This window comes from Propithecus coquereli, unplaced genomic scaffold, assembly GCF_000956105.1.
Source record: "Propithecus coquereli isolate 6110/MARCELLA unplaced genomic scaffold, Pcoq_1.0 Scaffold1, whole genome shotgun sequence".
Classification (NCBI taxonomy): domain Eukaryota; kingdom Metazoa; phylum Chordata; class Mammalia; order Primates; family Indriidae; genus Propithecus; species Propithecus coquereli.
In genome coordinates this window covers 12,897,952-12,919,102 of record NW_012133857.1, presented here as the reverse complement: position 1 = coordinate 12,919,102, position 21,151 = coordinate 12,897,952, and the positions used below count along the sequence as shown (strand labels likewise).

General features: G+C 41.9%; 1 protein-coding gene across 3 annotated transcripts in view; it reads right to left on the bottom strand.

Moving 5' to 3' along the window:
* Positions 1-3,442: 3,442 nt before the first annotated feature.
* The window catches only part of RBM6 (RNA binding motif protein 6), an 86,502-nt gene continuing 68,793 nt past the window's right edge, over positions 3,443-21,151 (bottom strand). For all 3 annotated transcript variants that reach the window (XM_012660247.1, XM_012660167.1, XM_012660331.1), the window contains 12 exons: positions 20,577-20,737; positions 19,394-19,491; positions 16,551-16,593; positions 16,329-16,410; positions 16,002-16,087; positions 15,473-15,619; positions 12,362-12,457; positions 10,967-11,227; positions 9,274-9,348; positions 7,802-7,899; positions 4,469-4,598; positions 3,443-3,688 (listed from right to left, as the gene is read on the bottom strand). In XM_012660247.1, the coding sequence (XP_012515701.1) occupies positions 3,563-3,688; positions 4,469-4,598; positions 7,802-7,899; positions 9,274-9,348; positions 10,967-11,227; positions 12,362-12,457; positions 15,473-15,619; positions 16,002-16,087; positions 16,329-16,410; positions 16,551-16,593; positions 19,394-19,491; positions 20,577-20,737 (1,403 nt within the window). In that variant the 3' untranslated portion in view covers positions 3,443-3,562. The remainder of the gene's footprint in view (positions 3,689-4,468; positions 4,599-7,801; positions 7,900-9,273; positions 9,349-10,966; positions 11,228-12,361; positions 12,458-15,472; positions 15,620-16,001; positions 16,088-16,328; positions 16,411-16,550; positions 16,594-19,393; positions 19,492-20,576; positions 20,738-21,151) is intronic.

Genomic DNA, 21,151 nt, shown 5'->3' with positions numbered 1-21,151 from the left:
CTCAGCCTCCCGAGTAGCTGGGACTACAGGCATGTACCACCATGCCCGGCTAATTTTTTCTGTACATTTTTAGTTGTGCGATTAATTTCTTTCTATTTTTAGTAGAGACGGGGTCTCGCTCTTGCTCAGGCTGGTCTGGAACTCCTGAGCTCAAACAATCGCCTGCCTCGGCCTCCCAGAGAGCTAGGATAACAGGCATGAGCCACCGCGCCCGGCCCTCATGGAACTTCTTCGGGCTATAACAGGGTGACACTTTTCATACCCATTCCTACTTTCATCAGTACCCAGGGTATTGCTTTTAAAATGTATTAAAAACTTTAGACCTTATTTCCAAAAGCAAAACCTCCATTACAACAGAAAAGTCAAATGAGGACAAATAAACCAGTCAATGGTCCAAACTAGTCTCTGAGGTCTGATCTTAAACACTTCCTTCAGGGAAGATGTTACTGCCACCAAGCAAAAACCAAGTCTAGGCCTTTTTGTTATGACAAGGGGACTGTTCATCATCTGTGGCCAATGTATATTGTTCTTGCTCTACAGTTCTGTCTTTCTCTCCTCAATAAACCTCGTTTCATGCTTACCTTGATTTCAGTGTATTCGATCATTCTTTGGCCAAGAGCACACCAAGAACCGACATTTCAGACCGCTGACCTGACAAACACACTGAGGTGCTGAAGAAGGTAGCATGCCTGGAGAGGGCAGGAAAGCTCTGGGACCCTCAACCATACATTGCCCTATGTATCCCTTCCATGTGGCTATTCATTTGTATCCTTTCCAACAGCCTTTATAATAAACCAGCAAATGTAAAAAAAAACAAAAAACAAAAAAAACAAAAAAATCCCAAGTCTACGTCATACCATCCCAATAGCTTACTCTCTCTGAGGCTCTTATCACATCAGTAATTGCTCAATGTCCATTTTCCCCAGTGGACTGAGTATCATGTGCACAGAGACGATAATTGTTCTTGCTGTAAGCTGGAGTTACAAGTAGATTAAACTCTTAAAACATTCATAGATCGACCACTTAATAACTGAATCCTGCCTCTGCTGGGCAGCCAATAACTAGGGCTCACAACTTCAACAGTGAAGCATTTGATGTGTCCCAAAACTCATGCCAGGTCTAGTGGGGTGACACAGGTTTAGGAGGAAAACCTAGTCTGGCCAATTCAGGCCAAAACTGGACCAGCTTACAAAGAGGGTTTTGGGCCGGGTGTGGTGGCTCATGCCTATAATTCTAGCACTTTGGGAGGCAGAGGAGGGAGGATCACTTGAGGCCAGGAGTTCAAGATCAGCCTATGCAACATAGTGAGACCTTGTCTTATAAAAAATACAAAAAATAGCGAGGCATTGTGGTGCATATCTATAGTCCCAGCTACTTGGAAGGCTGAGACAGGAGGATCCCTTCAGGAGTTGCAATGAGCTATGATGATGCCACTGCACTCTAGCCCAGGAAAACAGAGTGAGAACCTGTCCCTCCCTGCTTTTCCCCCTCCAAAAAAGGGTTTTGACCTACTCAGACAGAAAGTAATGAGATGCACCACAGATGTACCTACAGAGCATCAGTTATACCAGAAGGGTTCTTAGAGTAGTGCATCTGTCTGGGCTGAAAGATTCAAATGGCCCATCTTCTGTAATGCAACACTAATGGTAGCAAGTCCCAGAACCTGGGGCTCTCAGTTTCTCAAATGTGCTCCTGACTTTGCTTTTCCTTTTGGAGGGATGAACAGACTAATATTAAAGATTAAGAGAAAGGAATTATATCTGGACACAGCAGGGCAAATAATTTACATTCACATTTATCATTCCTGTTGCTGATGTTTTCTCCTTAGCATACTCTCCTTCCATCTCTCACTCCTTACTACCCATACCTTCCTACAAAAAGCCAAGTCCCTCCCCCTTCTTTTTTTTTTTTTTATAACAGTGAAATTCAAGCCTCCTAGGTTCAGCCTTATGCATATAGACTACACCCTTAGACCAGAGGCTGGCAAACTATAACCTGCAGGGCAATTCTAGCATGGGCCCTTTTTTTTTTTTTTCAATTTTTAAATTTTTCATAGGGAACAGTTCCCCTATGTTGCCCAGGCTGGTCTTGAACTCCTGGCCTCAAGTGATTCTCCCACCTCAGCCTCCCAAAATGCTGGGATTACAGACATGAGTCACTGTGCCTGGCCAGGGCCCTGTTTTTGTAAATAAAGTTTTAGTGAAACACAGCCACAACCACTTGTTTATAGATTGCCTATGGGCCGGATGCAGTGGCTCATGTCTGTAATCCTAGCACTCTGGGAGGCCGAGGCAGGAGGATCACTTGAACTCAGGCGTTCGAGACCAACCTGAGCAAGAACAAGACCCCGTCTTTACTAAAAATAGAAAAATTAGCTGGGCATGGTGGCACATGCCTGTAGTCCCAGCTACTCGGGAGGCTGAAGTAGGAGGATCTCTTGAGCCCAGGAGTTTGAGGTTGCAGTGAGCTAGGCTGACGCCACAGCACTCTAGCTCAGGCAACAGAGCAAGACTCTGTCTCAAAAGAAAAAAAAAAAAAATAGATTGCCTATTGCGGTTTCTCATTACAGCAACAGAGTTGAATAGCTGTGACAGAGATGATCTGGCCTATAAAGCCTAAAATGTTGAATCTCTGGCCCTTTACAGGAAAGTTTATAGATTCCTGCCTTACACCATTAAGATGATCTTCTAAATAATCAGTTCTCTTCCTAAGTAACATTCTTCCCTTAAGACATCTGCAATGTGAAATTCTTAGTACTGTAACATGTTACCTTAAGGAATTATTTTTAAAAGTTATAATACGTTCATAGGCTATATAGTTCTTTTATCTACAAACAATTTTTTTTTAAAGCTCAATTTTGAAGCAAATCCTGTGAAATTGCAGTAGTAATGATGGTGGGGAAATCGGGAAAGATTTGAAAGAGGGCAGATACCCCTTTGGAGAGTTTTAGCTATGGAGGAGAGAAGAGCTGGGGCAGTGGCTAGAGAGGAATGGTAATCCTTACTATGCCAACTTGTTGTGATCACAAAGTATGAAGCATCAAGTACCCAGTAGGCACTCAGAAAAAGAGTTGTCACATTCTCCCCACAACCCCTGTAACAACAAGGAAGACAGAAGAGGATTTTTGAAGGTCTAATGAGTAGTAAACCAACATACAGAAATAAGTTCAGCCTCAGCAGTTACCAAAAAAAACAAGAAATAATGAGATGCTATTTTCATTGTTTAGATTAGGACAATTTAAAATATCATAGCACTCACACAATCTACGGTTTAAAGGTCACTGCCACCTACCCGAGCACACTAATAGCAGTCAGTGTTCCGGGGCTCACTGTAGCACTAGTGTCCATTTCAGAGTCACCTCAGATGGACACACACCAACGCATTCTCTCCCTTCTACCAGTAGCCCCGCCCCCAACCATTTTGGGGAAAAAAATTTTTTAAAATCACATTGAAAAAAAGTTTATTTAAAAAAGTTCTAGCAGCAAGAACAGTAACAAAACAAAAGGAGAGACAGACAAACAAAACAAGAAGAGGGTGTGTCCTGCGGGACTTGTCTCCATTCTTAATCGAGTTCTTTATACCGAGCAAACATGACTCTTCGAACAGCATCTCGGTAAGTCTCATTAGACTGTCTCTTGCTGGTTCTTCCTGGGGCCCCAATGCTGGGGCCCCTCATCCGGCCTTCAGTCTGCAAATCAGAGACAAACAGTGAAGTGGGCCCTATGAATTCATTAGCTTCAGGGCTGGTCTTTCGCCACAAGCATTTCTGGATCAATAAGGAGCAGGATACAGGAGAATTTTTTAGAATCTTTCATTATTAAACAAATACCCAAGATGAATAAGGAGAGTGGTGATACCATGATTGTAGGATACAGGCTTCAATATCAGAGATATAAGAAGCTCTGTAGGAGATAAGACAATCTCTTATGGTTGGCATTTTCAGAGGAGAATCAAGCCAACATAAAATGAGCAATGTTCCCTCTTACCACCTTTTCTAGAGGCTGTTCCTCAAATATGAGGGGCAAAGTCCCAGGACTAACCACATGCTCCCCAAATTTTAGCCATCAAAGATCTCTGCTGATAATCCTTCTCAGAGATGCCTTTGTACCTTTCATTGCTAGTTATCTGAATCTTTTTATCAAATGATTCTTCAGTCTCAAACTGTTTGATTGCCATACTGCTCCACTGTTTATTCCTTATAAGAGTATGATGAACCCCATTCCGACTTCTTTCCTTCCCAACACCACTCAAACCACAAAGAGCCCAGCATGCCAGTAATCAAGAACAAAGGGTTCCTCAGCTTCCATGTCCTATGGAAGTAGGACAGTCCTATGGAAGTAGCATAGTGTCCTATGCTAGCAGTAGAGAAATCCCACCTAAAAGACAAGGACACCACTCTAGGACGGAAAGTGAAAGTTAAGTATGTTTTAGGTTTGTGTCACCCGCAACAAGATGGAAACCATTTCACCTCCTCTGAAGAAGCCAATCCAGGATGGCCATATCCTAGGCCTGTCCCTTTCTTCCAGCCAGTGGCCTGTTGGATACAGCCCCCTTTGCTGCTGGTGTCGATATCTTCTTTATCAACAGGTTTACGATCACTGCAAAAGAAGCAGACCCATCACTTTCAAGGTGCCCTGCTTGTGAGCCTAATTAAAATCTGTCTTCTTGATTTACATCTATCTCCTATAAAGCATATTCAACAATACTTCTGAGTACCTGCTAGCTAGGTACCAGCCTTTGTCCTGGGGATACAGAGATGACCAAGATTTGGCTGTGTTTATGAGGAAGGATTTGAGAATTATGTCAACAGATGCTTGTAGAAAACTGAAGAGCTCAACCACAGATCTGGGAACAGTGGATATTTGTCATAGATATACAGTAGAGGGACCATAAACTCTGAAGGGGTATTACTGAAAATGACAGGAATTTCAACAGGAAGGTACCTGAATTGGGTCTTGATAAATGAGGAGTTAAGTCAACTAGAAAAAACGTGAGAGAAAAGGAGGACACAAGCAAGAAATGAAAGAATATAAAACACAAAATTTGTCCAGGAGAGGAGTGGTATGAATTGATGGATTAATGCTGTTATTGTGGGAGTAAAGGTTAGTTATCTCAGAGTGGGTTCCTGATAAAAGGATGAGACTGACCCCCTTCCCCCAACTCCGTCTCACTCAAGTTCTCCTGCTTTTTCCACCTTCCACCATGAGATGACACAGCAAGAAGGCCCTCACCAGCTGAAGCACCTTGGACTTCCCAGCCTCCTGAACGATAAGCCAAATACATTTCAGTTCATTATATAAATTACCCAGTCTGTGGTATTGTTGTGGGTGTCATTACAAAACAGACTAAGACAGGGGGCAAGACTTAATTAGGGATTTGACCACTAATTAGATATAAGGGATAAAGGAAGAAGACTAGGTTGGGTAGGCAGTGATGCTACAATGTTGCTACTCTGAAACAGGAATACAGGAAGTTTAGTAGGACTGGACTGGAGTATAATGTGGAATGTAATAAGGAATAATTACTCAGTATGAGGAGCATGAGAAGTGTCCAAGAGTACATGTCCAGGAGGCAAATGGAAATAGCAATTTTGAGCTCAGAAAACAGAACTGATTTGAGATGGAGCCACAGGACCTTTTAGCCCATTGGTGGTGGCTGATGCCCTTGGGTACCTTAGAAAACCTAGGTCAAGTGGGTAGAGCAGCAAGAATAAAGGAGCACTGAGAGAAAAGTCCTGGAGAACACTGAGATTTACCCAGAAAAGGAAGAGGAGCAGGAAAGACAACTGAGAAGGAGAGCCAGGAGAATGTGGTATGAAAGGTGCTGAGAATAGAGGAAGGTCTCTTTCTGTACCCTGCCTAGCCTGATCCCAACTGACTCAGGGCTAAGGTGTCCTTCCTCCTAGTGGCTGACTCTTTCACCTTTGTCCTACTCCACTGTTATTTCAAATTGCAGAAAATGACCCAATGGGGTGCCACATTGATTAAGTGGTCCCACCCTAACACTTCTTCAAAATGAAAACAGAATATACTGGAATAGAAATGTCAGAGTGTATGCACACAGTAAGGAAGTATTCTTTTTCAGTTGAGTACTTCTTTTTCAGTTAAACACACACTCTTTATTATTGGGCCATGATACAAAAATGTATCTCTTATTGTGGGTTGTGATCCAATAAGTAAGAATGCCAGAGCCACAGACTCTGTCCTGCCTCCTCAGGGGCCTTGCTCTGTCAATCATCTATCTCCCTTTTCCCATGGTCATAACCTCCTTTGGCTACTGGTTCTTTTGCTTACCAACATACAGACCTGCACAACTCTCTCGTTATAAATGACTACGTCTCCTCCTGCTAGTGTACCCTTTTGTCACCCTTTTAACCCTTTCAAGGCCTTTACTGCCCCTTTTCCTCTCAGCTGCCCAATAGAAACCTGTGCATCATCAGTGACTTTTCCCTCTCTCCAGACAACCAGTCAATCACAAAGACTGTCTCTCTCTTTTTTTTCTTTGAGACAGAGTCTGGCTCTGTTGCCCAGGCTAGACTGCCATGGCGTCAGCCTAGCTCACAGCAACCTCAAACTCCTGGGCTCAAGTGATCCTCCTGCCTCAGCCTCCCAAGTATCTGGGACTACAGGCGCTTGTCACCATGCCCAGCTAATTTTTTGTTTCTATTTTAGTTGGCCAGCTAATTTTTTCTATTTTTAGTAGAGACAGGGGTCTCACTCTTGGTCAGGCTGGTCTTAAACTCCTGACTTCAAGCGATCATCCCACCTTGGCCTTCCAGAGTACTAGGATTATAAGCGTGAGCCACCACAACCCAGCCCCAAAGACTCTCTCTAATCTACTCACCTTTGCATACTCATGGCCTTCTCTTGGGTAACTGCGATCTCTCACTTGAATCACAACAGAAGTTGCGTCATTACTTCTCTACAAACTTGTCTTCACGTTATTAGTAATTTCTCCAGAACACAAAGCTAGATCAATACCCTGCTTAAAATCATTCCATAACCTCACACCGCCTTTAAGATAAAGCCTTAGCATGGTGTTCAAGGAATATGAACATCGTGAACTGGCCTCCATCTGTTGGATCAGCTTTATCTCCTGTAACTCAATAATATAGCCCCAATGTTCAGCATGCCAAGCTAATTGAAATTCCTAAATCATGAGCTCTCTTTCATCCTTAGTGTTCCCTCCTCTTCCCCACTAATTTCTGTGTCTGCCCTATTGGACACATCATTACTTACACATTCTGTGTTCAGTCAAGGATAATATATGTCTTGTTCACTGAAGCATTCTTTGAACTTAGTGCAGTACCTGTTGATAAGTGAGTTATCAACACATTCTACATAACTCTGGGCTTACACCTTGAGAAACATCTGACTGGAAACAAGTACAGGAAGGCAGAGATCATACATCTCCATCAATAGCCAACCATGTATTTATTTAGCACCTACGTTGTGAAAATGCACATTCCCTAGAGAAAAAGCCTGAGTGTGACATTCTTATAAGGCCCATACGGAGGGTACAGCATTACTGATGAAGAGAGACAGCGATTCTGACCATGGCCACTCTAGCCCTGGCTTTGAGCAGCTGAAGCAGCCAGGCAACCTTCCATGTAAACAGACATTCCCTGTATAAAGACAGATGGTCAAAAAGCTGGGGTGGACCTCATGCTCAAGGAGTTCAGGTACAATCTACTCTGATAACTTCACCTCCCTGAGAGAGAAAATACTAGCACAGCTGGAGAAGGTGATGGTTTTACCATTAGGCCTAGAGGCCTAGGCTGAATAAAGAATTCCTTGCTTACCTGTCAGTTTCCCTGGAGTATTTAATCCGTTTTCTTTCCGGAGAGTCAAAAGACTGGAGCTTTTCCCTGCGATCATTTCCTCTTTCTTTAAATTTTCCCTGTTGGTAAGCACAAGAGCAGACCTGAAATTTCCACCTGAGGGAACTGGGGAGTGGGGAAGCTTTACCCATTCCTGATATTTCTTTTAATGTGAAGGTAGTCAACTGGTAACTACTAGAATCTCAAACTCCTTCACATATTCTTCTAGAGAAAGCAGTGACTTCTCTGACTGGAAAATTTGGAAAAAATAAGCTGGCATGCTTGGCTCAGCTGTCTTTATCCCTTCTGAGAAGCAGGTGATCTCCAATAGGTGGATTCTTAACCATCACATAAGAGAAGCCAGTGATGCCTGTAACTGGGTAGGTGAGTCAGCCTAATTGTATGGTCGAGGTAGCAAGTCTATGTGCCTCTCACACTAAGCTACACCCTCCAGCTTAGCCTTTAACAGTAAAAGATGCTATTTCAGCAGTCCTATTCAATACTCCAACTTCTAAACTGATTTAAAAGTTGAATAGAAAAGAGGAGTGCTACTTATTTGACCTCCCTGGAGACTCTAACAACACCTTTTTAAAAAATATCAACTTGCTGGGTACAGTGGCATGTGCCTATAATCCTGGCTACTTGGAAGGCTGAGGCAGGAGAATTGTTTAGTACAGGAGTTCAAGACCAGCCTGGGCAACACAGCAAGACCCCGTTTCAAAAAACAAACAATAAGAATATGCTATGGAGAAAAGAACTGGCAGGGAAGGAAATTCTGGGGCTGGGAGAGGGGGTGATGAAATCAACTTTATTGAGGTATAACTTATCAACAGTAAAAACAATCCATTTTAAGGTATAATTTGATGAGGTGTGCCAATTTCCTGGTTTAGATATGTGTACTATAGTCATACACATACAAAATATCAACATTGAGGGAGGCTGGGCAAAACATACACAAGACTTATCTATACATTTCTTTGCAACTTCTATGAATCCATAATTTTTCCAAAAAGTAAAAAAACATTTTTTTTAAATTGAGTCTCACTCTGCTGCCCAGGCTAGAGTGCAGTGGTGTCCTCATAGCTCACTGTAACCTCCAACTCCTGGGCTCAAGGGATCCTCCCACCTCAGCCTCCTGAGTAGCTGGGACTATAGGCGCGTGCCACCCGGCTAATTTTTATTTTATTTTATTTTTTGTAAGGACGGGGTCTTGATATTGTCCAGGCTGGTCTTGAATCCTGGCCTCAAGCAATCCTGCCTTGGCCTTTCAAAGTGCTAAGATTATAGGCATAAGGCACCATGCCCAGCCAAGTTTTGACAAACATATACACCATCTCCTGGGGCCTCTTCACTCTCTTGTCTTCTTGTAAGGAGGGATCAGCACAGCCTATAAAGTCTACACCAGAAAACAAAAAGAGTTGGGGGTCAAAGGAGTAACCGTCACCGAAGTTTACCTCCCGTTCTCTCCTCTCCAGATAGGCCAGCTCCTGTTCAGACTGTTTTATCTTCCGGTGGATTTCCAGGTTTTGCTGAGAAGAGAGGGAACTCTATGAGTATAGGTCTAGAAAAAAATGGTCCTAGAAATGCCTCTAGGCCTTTCCCAATAGCTGCTTTAGGACTGTAGCTCTTTTGACTGATCAACTCTTCTAAATGACTACTGTACCCTGCAAGCAACAATCCCTATAACTGGTCTTGCCTTAGTCTCTGTCTCATCAATGGGAACCCAGATTCTGATGCAGTCTTGTAACATAGATTAGTTATATGGTGTGGCACAAGAGGAAATGTCATTCTACTTTTCTCCAAAATGTGGAATACAAAAATCTGGTATATTTCTTTATTTAAGGTGAAAATTATGGGAGAGAGGATCTGAGCACAGCAGTGAAGAAAACCAAATGCCCATACACCCTGCCCACCACCACCAATCACCCACTCTTTCAACCCCCCAGAGAAATATAAAAAGGAGCCCCAGGGTCTTGAAAGAACCAAAAGATTGCTCTGAAAGTCCCATAGTCTTTAAGCATGGCTCTACTACATAAGCTCTCAGGCACATAAATGAAACTTAAAGAGTCTAAAGCAGTCTTTATATGGAGAGGTAGTTCTTTGTACTGGAAGACCCAAGAAAACGAAAAGTACTACAGTCTACTTTCCATTGTCCTAGGGTCAGTTCAGTTTGTGGGTTTACCAGACCTGTGGCTTCTCTTTCCTGACAACTATTAATATTTTTCCTCTCTTTAGCCATTTATTAGTGTCTACTCCAGAGAGCTGAAATATCAAATGTGTCAGTCTGATGACTTGGAATTCCAGAAGGTCAAAGGGATGTGGGAGGTAATCTGTTCTAGGATAGTCAGGAAGTTTCTCATAGTCCTAGAAGCTTTGTAGAACCTCTGTAGAGGTGGCTGGGAAAAGTAGTGTACCTACTACCAAAAGCAGAATGTTTCAGCTTTTAGCTAAGTAAGACTTTGGGTTCTGTGCTGAGATAAAGTCTAAATCCAGTCCTATCGACTGCTCTTACAACGTCTGCTAGAGAAGGAGTGTAAAACAAATTAATCTGAGAACATGAGTCCATTCTAAGGGCTTTATTTGTCTGTAATTTGGCTCATTGGTCAGTACATATAAATAGGAAGACTGTAGGGGAGGACTAATGTATTTCAGTTTAACACCCTGAGAATATCTGTTATGCTATGGCTTATAGCAATACTCACTATATGAAGAGATGGTAGAATTTGACTCACCTATAGTGAAAACCGCGCATTGTCAGAGCTGGATAGAATCAGGTGAAGCTATCAAGTACCAAAGAAGAGAATGGGCTTATCTGAGGTCCAGTTGTTAGGCTAATGGCAGAACTAAGATGAGAAACTCAGCAAGTAAGCTTCCTACTCCACAGCTCTTTCTCTTCCTGCACATCCTCTATATTTGGTGCCCTAAACAAAGCCATGCTGCTTGCCCTTGGGTTTACGCACTGAAGTTCTTCAAAGGTGGGCACAACCTTATTTCAGAGCAATTCATTCTAGAATTAGACTGATTTAATGATAGGAACAGGGGCTGACATATGCTCAGGAAGGACGGTATAAGCTTCTTTATTCCCTGTAAAGCCTATCGATGATAAAAGTGAAAGGTTTAAAAGGTCATATCCCCTTCTCCTAATACCTTGTGCAGGTCTGACAGCTGCTGATGTTTGATGAGAACTTCTTTATTGGGAAACTGCCTCCTGCAGAGCAGACAAGCCAGTTTATTCCAGTCAGTGAGTCTGTCTTCTTCATTTTCCTTCTTGGTCAGCTCCTCCCGCTGCTGGGGCTGTACTGTACGGGGCTGTGGGGGAGGGGTCTGTTCCTCCTCTTCTTCCTCTTCATAGTCACTGTCTCCTCCATATTCACCCAGGAGGCCAATCAACGGGTTTACCACTTTAGGCTGGAAGGAGAAAGCCAGGAATCAACACCAAATTCAACCTGTATTTTGGGGCCTGTTTTTTGGATATTCTGATACAGGTATCTCCTTTCTTTGTTCTCTTTTAGTTGGGATAAGGAATTGGGTTCATTATTCCACCATGGGCCCACTGACCATGCTGCTCATTTCTCAGATAGAATAAACATGACTAGAGCTTGACTCTGCTTCCTGCTCATTGAGATAAACCTGAGCAGTTCCCTTAGAAGTGACTCTAGGAACAGAATGTGAGAAGGAAGAGAAAAGAGGAATTCACAGAAAATGGCAAAAGAGTTAAAAAGTTACAAGTCACAAAGAGGAAGAGATGAATACCTCCAAGTCACTGTAACCAATGGAGGAAAGGAAAGATGAATTTCATCAAAGCTATAACAAATGGGATTTAGGAGGTAAACTAAAAGCAACCACAGTGATAAGCAGTCAGGGAGATAGATCCAGTTCCTGAGTGAGGTAAGGACAAAGGCATGGTTAGGAGAGATGCTACAATGAGCTGAATCATAATGTGGAGCAGGCAAAGAGTACCTTGTGGGAATTGTTAAATAATAACGCATGGTCACTGGTTCTATGATCAATCAAAACAAAAAATAAAGTATAGCCATATTGTTATATATTTGTATTGAATCAGAATTGCTAGGATTAGATTGAGATTGTAACTTTGAAGTGTCTAAAAAATAGGTGCCAATATTAGCATCATTCACTCTGGCCAGGCAGAAATTATAATAATGACCATGCATGCAGTCTCTATCTAAGAGATTGTTATGTGGCACCAAAAGGCAGGAAACACCAAGGCCAGGAAAATGAGTTTCCTTGGTAATTTAGAGAAGAATTGACAAGAATAAGATCATAAAAAGGGCCAGGCATCTCTTGGTCTGGTGGAATGGCACAGGGTAGAGAGAGAGAGCAGGTAACTGCCTCTGATTCTTTAGTAATAACCCTATTACCAGACAGGAAAATTTGCATTATGCTTGTACTCAAGAGGAATCCTTATTTGGGAGACACAGAGAGCTAAAGGACCAATGCTAAAGTGAGGCATTTGCCTTTTAGCTTCCTTTCCCACCCAGAACCAGCTCCACCCCTAGCACAGGGGATCAGTGTTAGCCTTACTGGAGGGGGACTCTCTTCCTTCTTCACAGTAGGAGGCAGGGGCTTCTTAAAGACGTCCTCTGGGGGGGCCTTTCCTTCACTGGTATTTTCCTGAAACTGATCAAACCAAGAGATAATTCTTATAAGATACTCACTCATAAAAACTGGGTTAAGAATTAACTCTTGAAATTAGGCTGATTTTCCAAACTTCCTAATTTGTGAAATATCTGTGATGTTGCTATAGTGAATTTAAAATAAAGAGCCATTAAAAACATAGTATTCAGTATACATTGCATGCTTACTGTATGTCAGGTACCAGATGAGGCATTATCTTCTTCAGACTTTACTACAATCTTCCTAGATAGACAATAATAACTTCGCTTTACAAATGATTGGGAATATGGTTAGAAAGATTAAATGGTAGAAATAGAAACCGGATATTAAGTCAGTATGACTCTAACGTCTACATTCTTAGACAAACACACTCTGTTTCCTTGCTTTTCCTGCATCTCTAGATAAACAACTAATATTATTACAAAGAAGAATAAGATATGAATTGAACCACAAGCAAATTCATCTATTTTCACTAATGTACAACTGGTATCAGGGTAAATCAACGTAATTCTTTAGAAAATAATTTGATTTTATATTAAACGCAAAAATTTTCATCATCTTTGATTCTGAAAATTTACTCTAACGAAGTAATTTAAATGGAGAAACAAATAAAATGCTAAATGCTGCATATTATGACAGTGTAAGATTAGAAAGAGGAGACAAACAATGCAGAAGTAATGAAGAAAATAGGGCATATACTTTTTTTAAAAATTATTACCAGTACATAATAGTTGTATATCTTTATAGGGTACATGTGATGTTTTGATATGGGCATACAATGTGAATTAATCAAACCAGGGGAATCAGGATATCCATCACCTCAGGCATTTATCATTCCTTTGTGTTAAGAACATTCCAATTTGGGCTGGGCATGGTGGCTCATGCCTGTAATCCTAGCACTCAGGGGGGGTGAGGCAGGAGGATCCCTTGAGGTCAGAAGTTTGAGACGAGTCTCAGCAAGAGTGAGACCCGTCTCTACTAAAAACAGAAAGAAATTGGCCTGGCTACTTAAATAGAAAAAAAAAATTAGCCAGGCACGGTGGCACATGCCTGTAGTCCCAGCTACTTGGGAGGAGGTAGGAGGATTGCTTGAGCCCAGTAGTCTGAGGCTGCTGTGAGCTAGGCTGACACCACGGCACTGTAGCCCAGACAACAGAGTGATACTCTGTCTCAAAAACAATAAAGAAAACCAAATCAAAAAAAAAAAAAAGCCATTCTAATTCCACTCTTCTAATTATCTTAATGTACATCCTAACTTATTGTTGATTATAGTCATGTTGTTATGCTATCAAATATTGTTCATTCCATCTAACTATTTAACTGCATTTTTGTACCCATTAACCACCCCCACTTTATCTCCCACTCCCCATTACCTTTCCCAGCCTCTAGTAACCATCATTCAATTCTCTGTCTCCATGAGATCAATTGTTTTTAATATTTAGCTCCTACATATGAGTGAGAACATGTGAGATTTGTCTTTCTGTGCTTGGCTTATTTCACTTAACATAATTTTCTCTAGTTCTACCCATGTTGTTGCCAATGGCAGTATTTCATTCTTTCTCATGGCTATATAGTATTCCATTGGGTATAAGTACCACAATTTCTTTAACCATTCACCCATTGATGGACACTTAGGTTTATTCCAAATCTTGGCTATTCTGAGTAGAGCTGCAATAAACATGGGAGTGCAGATCTTTTTAATATACCAAATTCCCTTCCTTTGGATATATACCCAGCAGTGGGATTGCTGGGTCATATGGTAATTCTATTTTTAGTTTTTTTTTTTTTTTGAGACAGAGTCTGGCTCTGTTGCCCTGGCTAGAGTGCCGTGGCATCAGCCTAGCTCACAGCAACCTCAAACTCCTGGGCTCAAAGCAATCCTCCTGGCTCAGCCTCCCGAGTAGCTGGGACTACAGGCATGCACCACCATGCCTGGCTAATTTTTTCTATATATATTTTTAGTTGTTCAGATAATTTCTTTGTACTTTTAGTAGAGACGGGGTCTCGCTCTTGCTCAGGCTGGTCTCGAACTCCTGAGCTCAGAATGATCCGCCCGCCTCGGCCTCCCAGAATGCTAGGATTACAGGCGTGAGCCACTGTGCCTGGCCTTCTATTTTTAGTTTTTTGAGGAGCCTCCATACTGTTCTCCTTAGTAGTTGCTAGGGCATATACTTTTACTGTGAATTTTTATGATATAGGCATGAAAAACAATAAATATTATAGAAACATGGAAAAGTATTTATGATAAAATGAAAAGTGATAAAACAGTATCCCTTGCTACAATTACAACTAGAGAAATGTGTATAGAGAGTCAAACACTAAAAAGGGAATGTAAAAAAGTGAAAATGTGTGGAGCTGAAGTGTTGGGATTTGAGCTGAGTCATTTAGTTCTATATCCATAGTTTTCCCATTTGTAAAAGGGAGAGAGTTGCATGGGGCCATAAGAGGCACGGGGGCTGCATACATCAGGTAATTGGAGTAATTTTAAAGTAATACCTCAGGCTGGGCATGGTGGCTCACGCCTATAATCCTAGCACTCTGGAAGGCTGAGGTGGGAGGATTGCTTGAGCTCAGTAGGTCCCGACCAGCCTGAGCAAGAGCAAGACCCTGTCTCTACTAAAAATAGAAGAAATTAGCCAGGCGTGGTGGTGTATGCCTGTAGCCCCAGCTACTTGGGAAGCTGAGGCCGGAGGATCCCTTGGGGCCAGGAGTTCGAGGTTGCTATGAGCTAGGCTGACACCATGGCATTCACCTGGGCAAAAGTGAGACTCTGTCTAAAAAAAAAAAAAAAAATTTATTTACTTATTCATTAATTATTTCAATTTGGGCTGGGCATGGTGACTCACACCTGTAATCCTAGCACTCAGGGAGGGTGAAGCGGGAGGACTGCTTAAGGTCAGAAGTTTGACCAATAAATAAATAAAGTAATACCTCAAACCTAGATATCCTCTGTCCGTGACTCCTATATTTTAATCTGTAATTATGTGGTAAAGACAGCAGACACACGAGTTCTCTTACCCTTGTCATTCCTCTGTCTTTTTTCTCCTTGCCATCTCTTTTAGATGTATCTTTTTTGCTACTTGACTTTCCTTGACTGGTAGATTTCTTTTCCTTGATCTCTTCTTCCTCAGGTGACCCAGGGTCCTGGGGTACATAGACTTCTTGCTGTGATATAGTTGGAAACAGATAAGTCTGCAGAATGTTTCACTTTCCCAGCAATTCCAGGTCTAAGGAGCATAGTTCCCTTAGGCTCTTTTACTCACAAGCCTAAGAGTCCATATCAATCCAAAATCCCATTCCTGGGGCCAGGACACATCCAGACCACCCACTGTACACTTTTCCAAGAGCAGCATTGTTCTCACTTGTAATGCCACCAAGGCACTGATTTTCCATATAGGCAAGAGTTCAGATTCCATAGATTTAAACTTTTTTACTTTTCATGCAATGAACAGCCAGAAAATCCAGGGAATAAAATCCTCAAAGTAACAAATTACGGGTGCTTTTCTCAAAAAGATCATTGACAGAGTAAACAAAGTCGAAAACTCACCTGGGTATTGGGGTCATAATAAGTCCCTGCCAAGGGGTCATAATAGTAGCCAGTGGCAGAATCATATATGTAGCAGTCAGATGATGCTAAAGGGAATAAAATTAGAGCCAATATTAGTTCCTGTCCAATGAAACTCCTATTGGGGACTCACCAAGATCAACCGAAAAGTTAGGGTGGCCAAGCCAAACAGGCTATAGACGGTGCTCACTCTGGATGAGCACCCCCAGGCAGCAGTATCTCTTGCCAACTTTATGACCACACAGATTTCAAGCAATGAGTAGCAAGTCAACAAAAATGAACAATAGAAATAAAACAAAGATTACTTACACTGTTGCCCTTGTCGATTTGTATCTGAAGGCCATTCTGAATTTCTGCCACTTCCCCTCCTATCTCGGAAATATTTTTTACCCTATCATAGAAAGGCAAGTTAAAATTATACAGTTAGCTGATAGCCATTCACCTAACAGTCACCCACTGGAGGAAATTCAAGATCACCCTTTCAGACACCTGAGAATTTTAAGAGTGCACTCCCCATGTATTAGAGCCTACCTGATAGTAATGCATGTGGTCAGAATGGTCCCCAGAATCATTTCTGCAATAAATAACAGAGCATATTATAAGTCTGTTACCAAAAGGCACTTGAGGCATGTTTAATCCTATAGACCCTACTGAGAAACTCTCCTTTCCCTATTTTGTAGGGAAAGGAACCAACCCAGACAGTAAGCAGGTTGGGTGGTCCAGATACTCCAGAGGGGAGGAGCAGTAGGACTCCTAAAAAGCCATCTGATGGAGCAAAACAACTATTAAACAAAAGGTGCTAGAGCAAGATCTGCCCCATATCTGTAAGTCTGTCTTTCTGATGCAGCCACTACTACCACTCCTGGGTCAAGATTGAGTGAAGGAGTAAAAGGAATTAGATTTCCCAGTGCTATGGGGATATGATTAAGGTCAGGGGAACAAAAAGTCAGCACAGCATTTTCTTAGGATTCCAAGGGATAAGGATGTCTGTAGGTTTTTCTACTCATCCAAGACTGTACCATCACTAAAAAAAAAAAAAAAAAAAAAGATGTGGTCTCGCTATGTTGTCCAGGTTGCAGTGCAGTGGATATTTTTTTTTTTTTTGAGACAGAGTCTCACTGCGTTGCCCGGGCTAGAGTGCCGTGGCGTCAGCCTAGCTCACAGCAACCTCAAACTCCTGGGCTCAAGCGATCCTCCTGCCTCAGCCTCCCGAGTAGCTGGGACTACAGGCATGCACCACCATGGCCAGCTAATTTTTTTCTATATAATTTTAGCTGTCCAGTTAATTTCTTTCTAATTTTAGTAGAGACGGGGTCTCGCTCTTGCTCAGGCTGGTCTTGAACTCCTGAGCTCAAACAATCCGCCCGCCTCGGCCACACAGAGAGCTAGGATTACAGGTGTGAGCCACCACGCCTGGCCTCAGTGCAGTGGATATTTACATACTACATGCAATAATCACACACTACAGCCTTGAATTCTTGACCTCGTGTGATCCTCAGTGATCCTCGAGTGATGCCTCAGCCTCCTGGGTAGCTGGGACTACAGGTGTCATACCCATGGGCTCAGCTATTTGGGACCCAAACATACCAAGGAGTCAAAAGGGAAAGGAATATAGTAACTAGTACTATTATTTAAGAAAGAAAACAATTCTAGAGCCAGAACAAGGCATGCTTCATTAAAATAAAATATATAAGCACATACCCGAAGCATACTGGGAAGGCATCACGCCTATTACGTCATTAAATATGATTTTTTTTTTTTTTTGAGAGAGAGATAGATTCTCACTCTGTCGCCTAGGCTAGAGTGCCGTGGCATCAGCCTCACTCATAGCAACCTCAAACTCCTGGGCTCAAGTGATCCTCCTGCCCCAGCCTCCCAAGTAGCTGGGAATACAGGCGTGCACTACCACACCTGGCTAAGTTTTACTGTTTTTAGTGGAGACAGGGTCTCACTCTTGCTCAGGCTGGTCTCGAACTCTTGACCTCAAGCGAGCCTCCTCCTTGGCCTCTCAGAGTGCTAGGATTACAGGCGAGAGCCACTGCGCCTGGCTGAAATGTCTGATTTTGAATCAAAAGTTTAGTTTACTGTATCTCAATCAAGAAGCAGCACAATTAATCAAACTATGTGACTAAACCATTGACACAGTTTTGCCATCTTAACAGTAGATTGTTTATGCCAGCAGTGAAGAAGCCTGGAGAGCGAGTGGTGATGAAATTGTGAAAGGTATTTTCCACAGCTTGTTGAGAATTGAATATTATTCCTTGCAAGAAGTGGCCCAAAGCCTGGAAGAAGTGATAGTCAGTTGGTGCAAGATCTGGTGAATACAGAAGATGACAGAGAGTTTCCAAATCCAGTTTCTGTAGTTTGAGCAGTGCTGTTTTTTATGACATGTGGTCTTGAAAAAGGATAGGCCTGTCTCTATTGATCAATCTCAGGTGCTTAACTGCAAGCATCCTCATCATTTCATCTAGTTGGTTGCCGCAGACATATGCTGTAATCAACTGACCAGGTTTCATGAAGCTGTAGTGGATAATACCAGTGCTAGACCACCAAACAGACACCATTAGCTTTTTTTTGATGAATATTCAGTTTTGGACTGTGTTTCAGCACTTCATTTTTATCCAAACATTATGCTGAATGCTTACAATTGTCAGGAAGAATCCATTTTTCATCACGTGTAAAAATATGGTGTAGAAATGGTTCACCTTTATGTCGTGACAACAAAGAAAGGCAAGCTTTGAGATGATTTCTCTTCTGATGTTCGTTTAATTCAAGTGGTACCCAACTATCCAGCTTCTTTACTTTGCCCATTTGTTTCAAATAGGCCAATATTGTTGAAATAGTAATGGCACACCTTGCCGCTAAATCATTCACATGTAGGTCATGATGGATTTGCTTCAACTATAGCTTTTCAGCTCATGATTATCCACCTTGGTCTCAGGTCACCCACAGGGCTCATTTTCAAGATTAAAATCACCAGAATGGAACTTCTTAAACCATTGACATACTGTGCATTCACCAGCCACATGCTTCCCAAACATTTCATTGATATTTCAACCTGTCTGTGCTGCACTGGTTCCATGATGGAACTCATATTCAAAAATAACATAAACTTTTTAACTTATCCATCGTTTCACAAAAATTGCTCTAAAAAAACCCTGAAAGACAATCACAAGCCAAGATGTGTGTTTGAAGGATGTACCTTCAAGATAAAAAAAAAAAAGTGTCAAAGTGAAATGTCAGAGATATCAACTGTCAAACTTAGTACTTACGGAAATCGGACATTCCATACGTAGCCTAATATCTGTCTGTCCAGCCACGAAAAGTGCCTTACCTTCTGTCTTAAGTGACTCAAGTGCACTCTTCTGCCTTACCTTCGTTTTCCAGTGGCCAGGTTTACAGCTACCATCTTCCCATCAATGCTAAATGGTGGATCAAGGTTCTGCAAGATCTTCACTACACGAAGAGCTTCCTACAGAACCAAACACACTTGAACTCAAAGAGAGAAAAGGCCATGTTCTCTGAACAAGAACTGAACACGGACATTCCTTCTCAGAAGAGAAATTTACTAAACATTATGTTCTGGTCATAACTTTAACAGTAAGAGCATATTGGTAAAAGCAACTTTTAATGAAAAACTGATAGGAATAGTGATCAGAGTAGATGTCAGTTTCTGGTATAAATTTTAGAAATTCCAATCCTTTTGTTTGTTTGACTGTTTGTTTGTTTTTAAGAGAAAGGGTCTCACTCTGTTGCCCTGGCTGAAGTACAGTGGGCTCATCATAGCTCACTGCAGCACTGAACTCCTGGACCGAGGGATCCTCCTGCCTCAGCCTCCTGAGTAGCTAGGACTACGGGTGTGTACCACCAAGCCTGGCTAATTTTTTAAATTTTCTTAGAGACAGGGGTCTTGCTATGTTGTCCAGGCTGCTCTTGAACTCCTGCCCTCAAGCAATCTTCTCCTTTTAGCTTCCCAAGTTGCAGGAATTACAAGTGTGAGCCACCACACCCAGCCTCAAATCCTCTTCTTTTAGGTTGTTACAACTATCATCACTAGATCGAGTTTACAAAGTTTCCTGTGACTTTTGAGCATGAAATCTAAGAAGTATCAAAGATTTTCATTACTATCATCACATTATTTCCATAGAAAAGAGCCCCACAACTAAAAATTCAAGTCATAAGAATCTATTAAATACTTGGAAGAAAAATAGAAAATGTTGTGTTATCGAATATAAAACCATCTGTGGCTGGGCAAAATAAAAAAATCAGAAAATTCACTAAAATCTTGAGGGATTCAGTACCAAGATTCTGTACAAGTAAGTCGGAAACTGTAAATGCCACAAGACAAAAATGAACCTGGAAAACCACACACAGAATCCTAACTTTCAAGGGCAGTCACCTCACCTGAATTGAACACTAAACCCAAAGGAAGAGAACAAGAGGGATTATGATACCAGGCAGCATATGAAAATTCAAATGATAAATAAGTCCCTCAAACCTTCTTGAGGGTTCTTTAGCCATCTGTCCCTAGACCATTCCCAGGAGAAGGAAACTTACCGCATGGGAGTCGAGGTCAATAAAGCCATAGGTGTGGCCCATAGGGCCTGTTCTATTCTTGATGATACGGACATTGGCAGTAGTAAGGCGAACATAGGGCTCCAGGACTTCCACTATCACTTCAGGTGGAGTGGAACGATAAATGCGTTTTAGCATGATTGCTGAATGAACCGAGCATAAATGAGAGAGAAGCAAGGAAACAGAGAGAAAGATGAATTTTTGAGGTTCCAAAAGTCCGTTTTTTTTTTTTAAGCATGAAACGAAATTTATTTAGGAAGGACAAGATAGGTTCACATAGCAAGATATGTTTGCCACAGATGATAAACAGAGTCGTCTGTTGCAACAAAAGGGTCTATTGTTTTTTTTTTACTGCAGATGCTACTCTGCTCTAGCAAGGCTAGTTCTACAAAGAAATGTTAGACAAACAATGCATACTTTTCTTTCTTTCTTTTTTATTTGAGACAGGGTGTGGCTCTGTCACCCAGGATGGAGAGCAGTGGCCTCATCACAGCACACTGCAGCCTCAAACTCCTGGGCTCAAGTGATCCTCCTGCCTCAGCCTCCCAAGTAGCTGG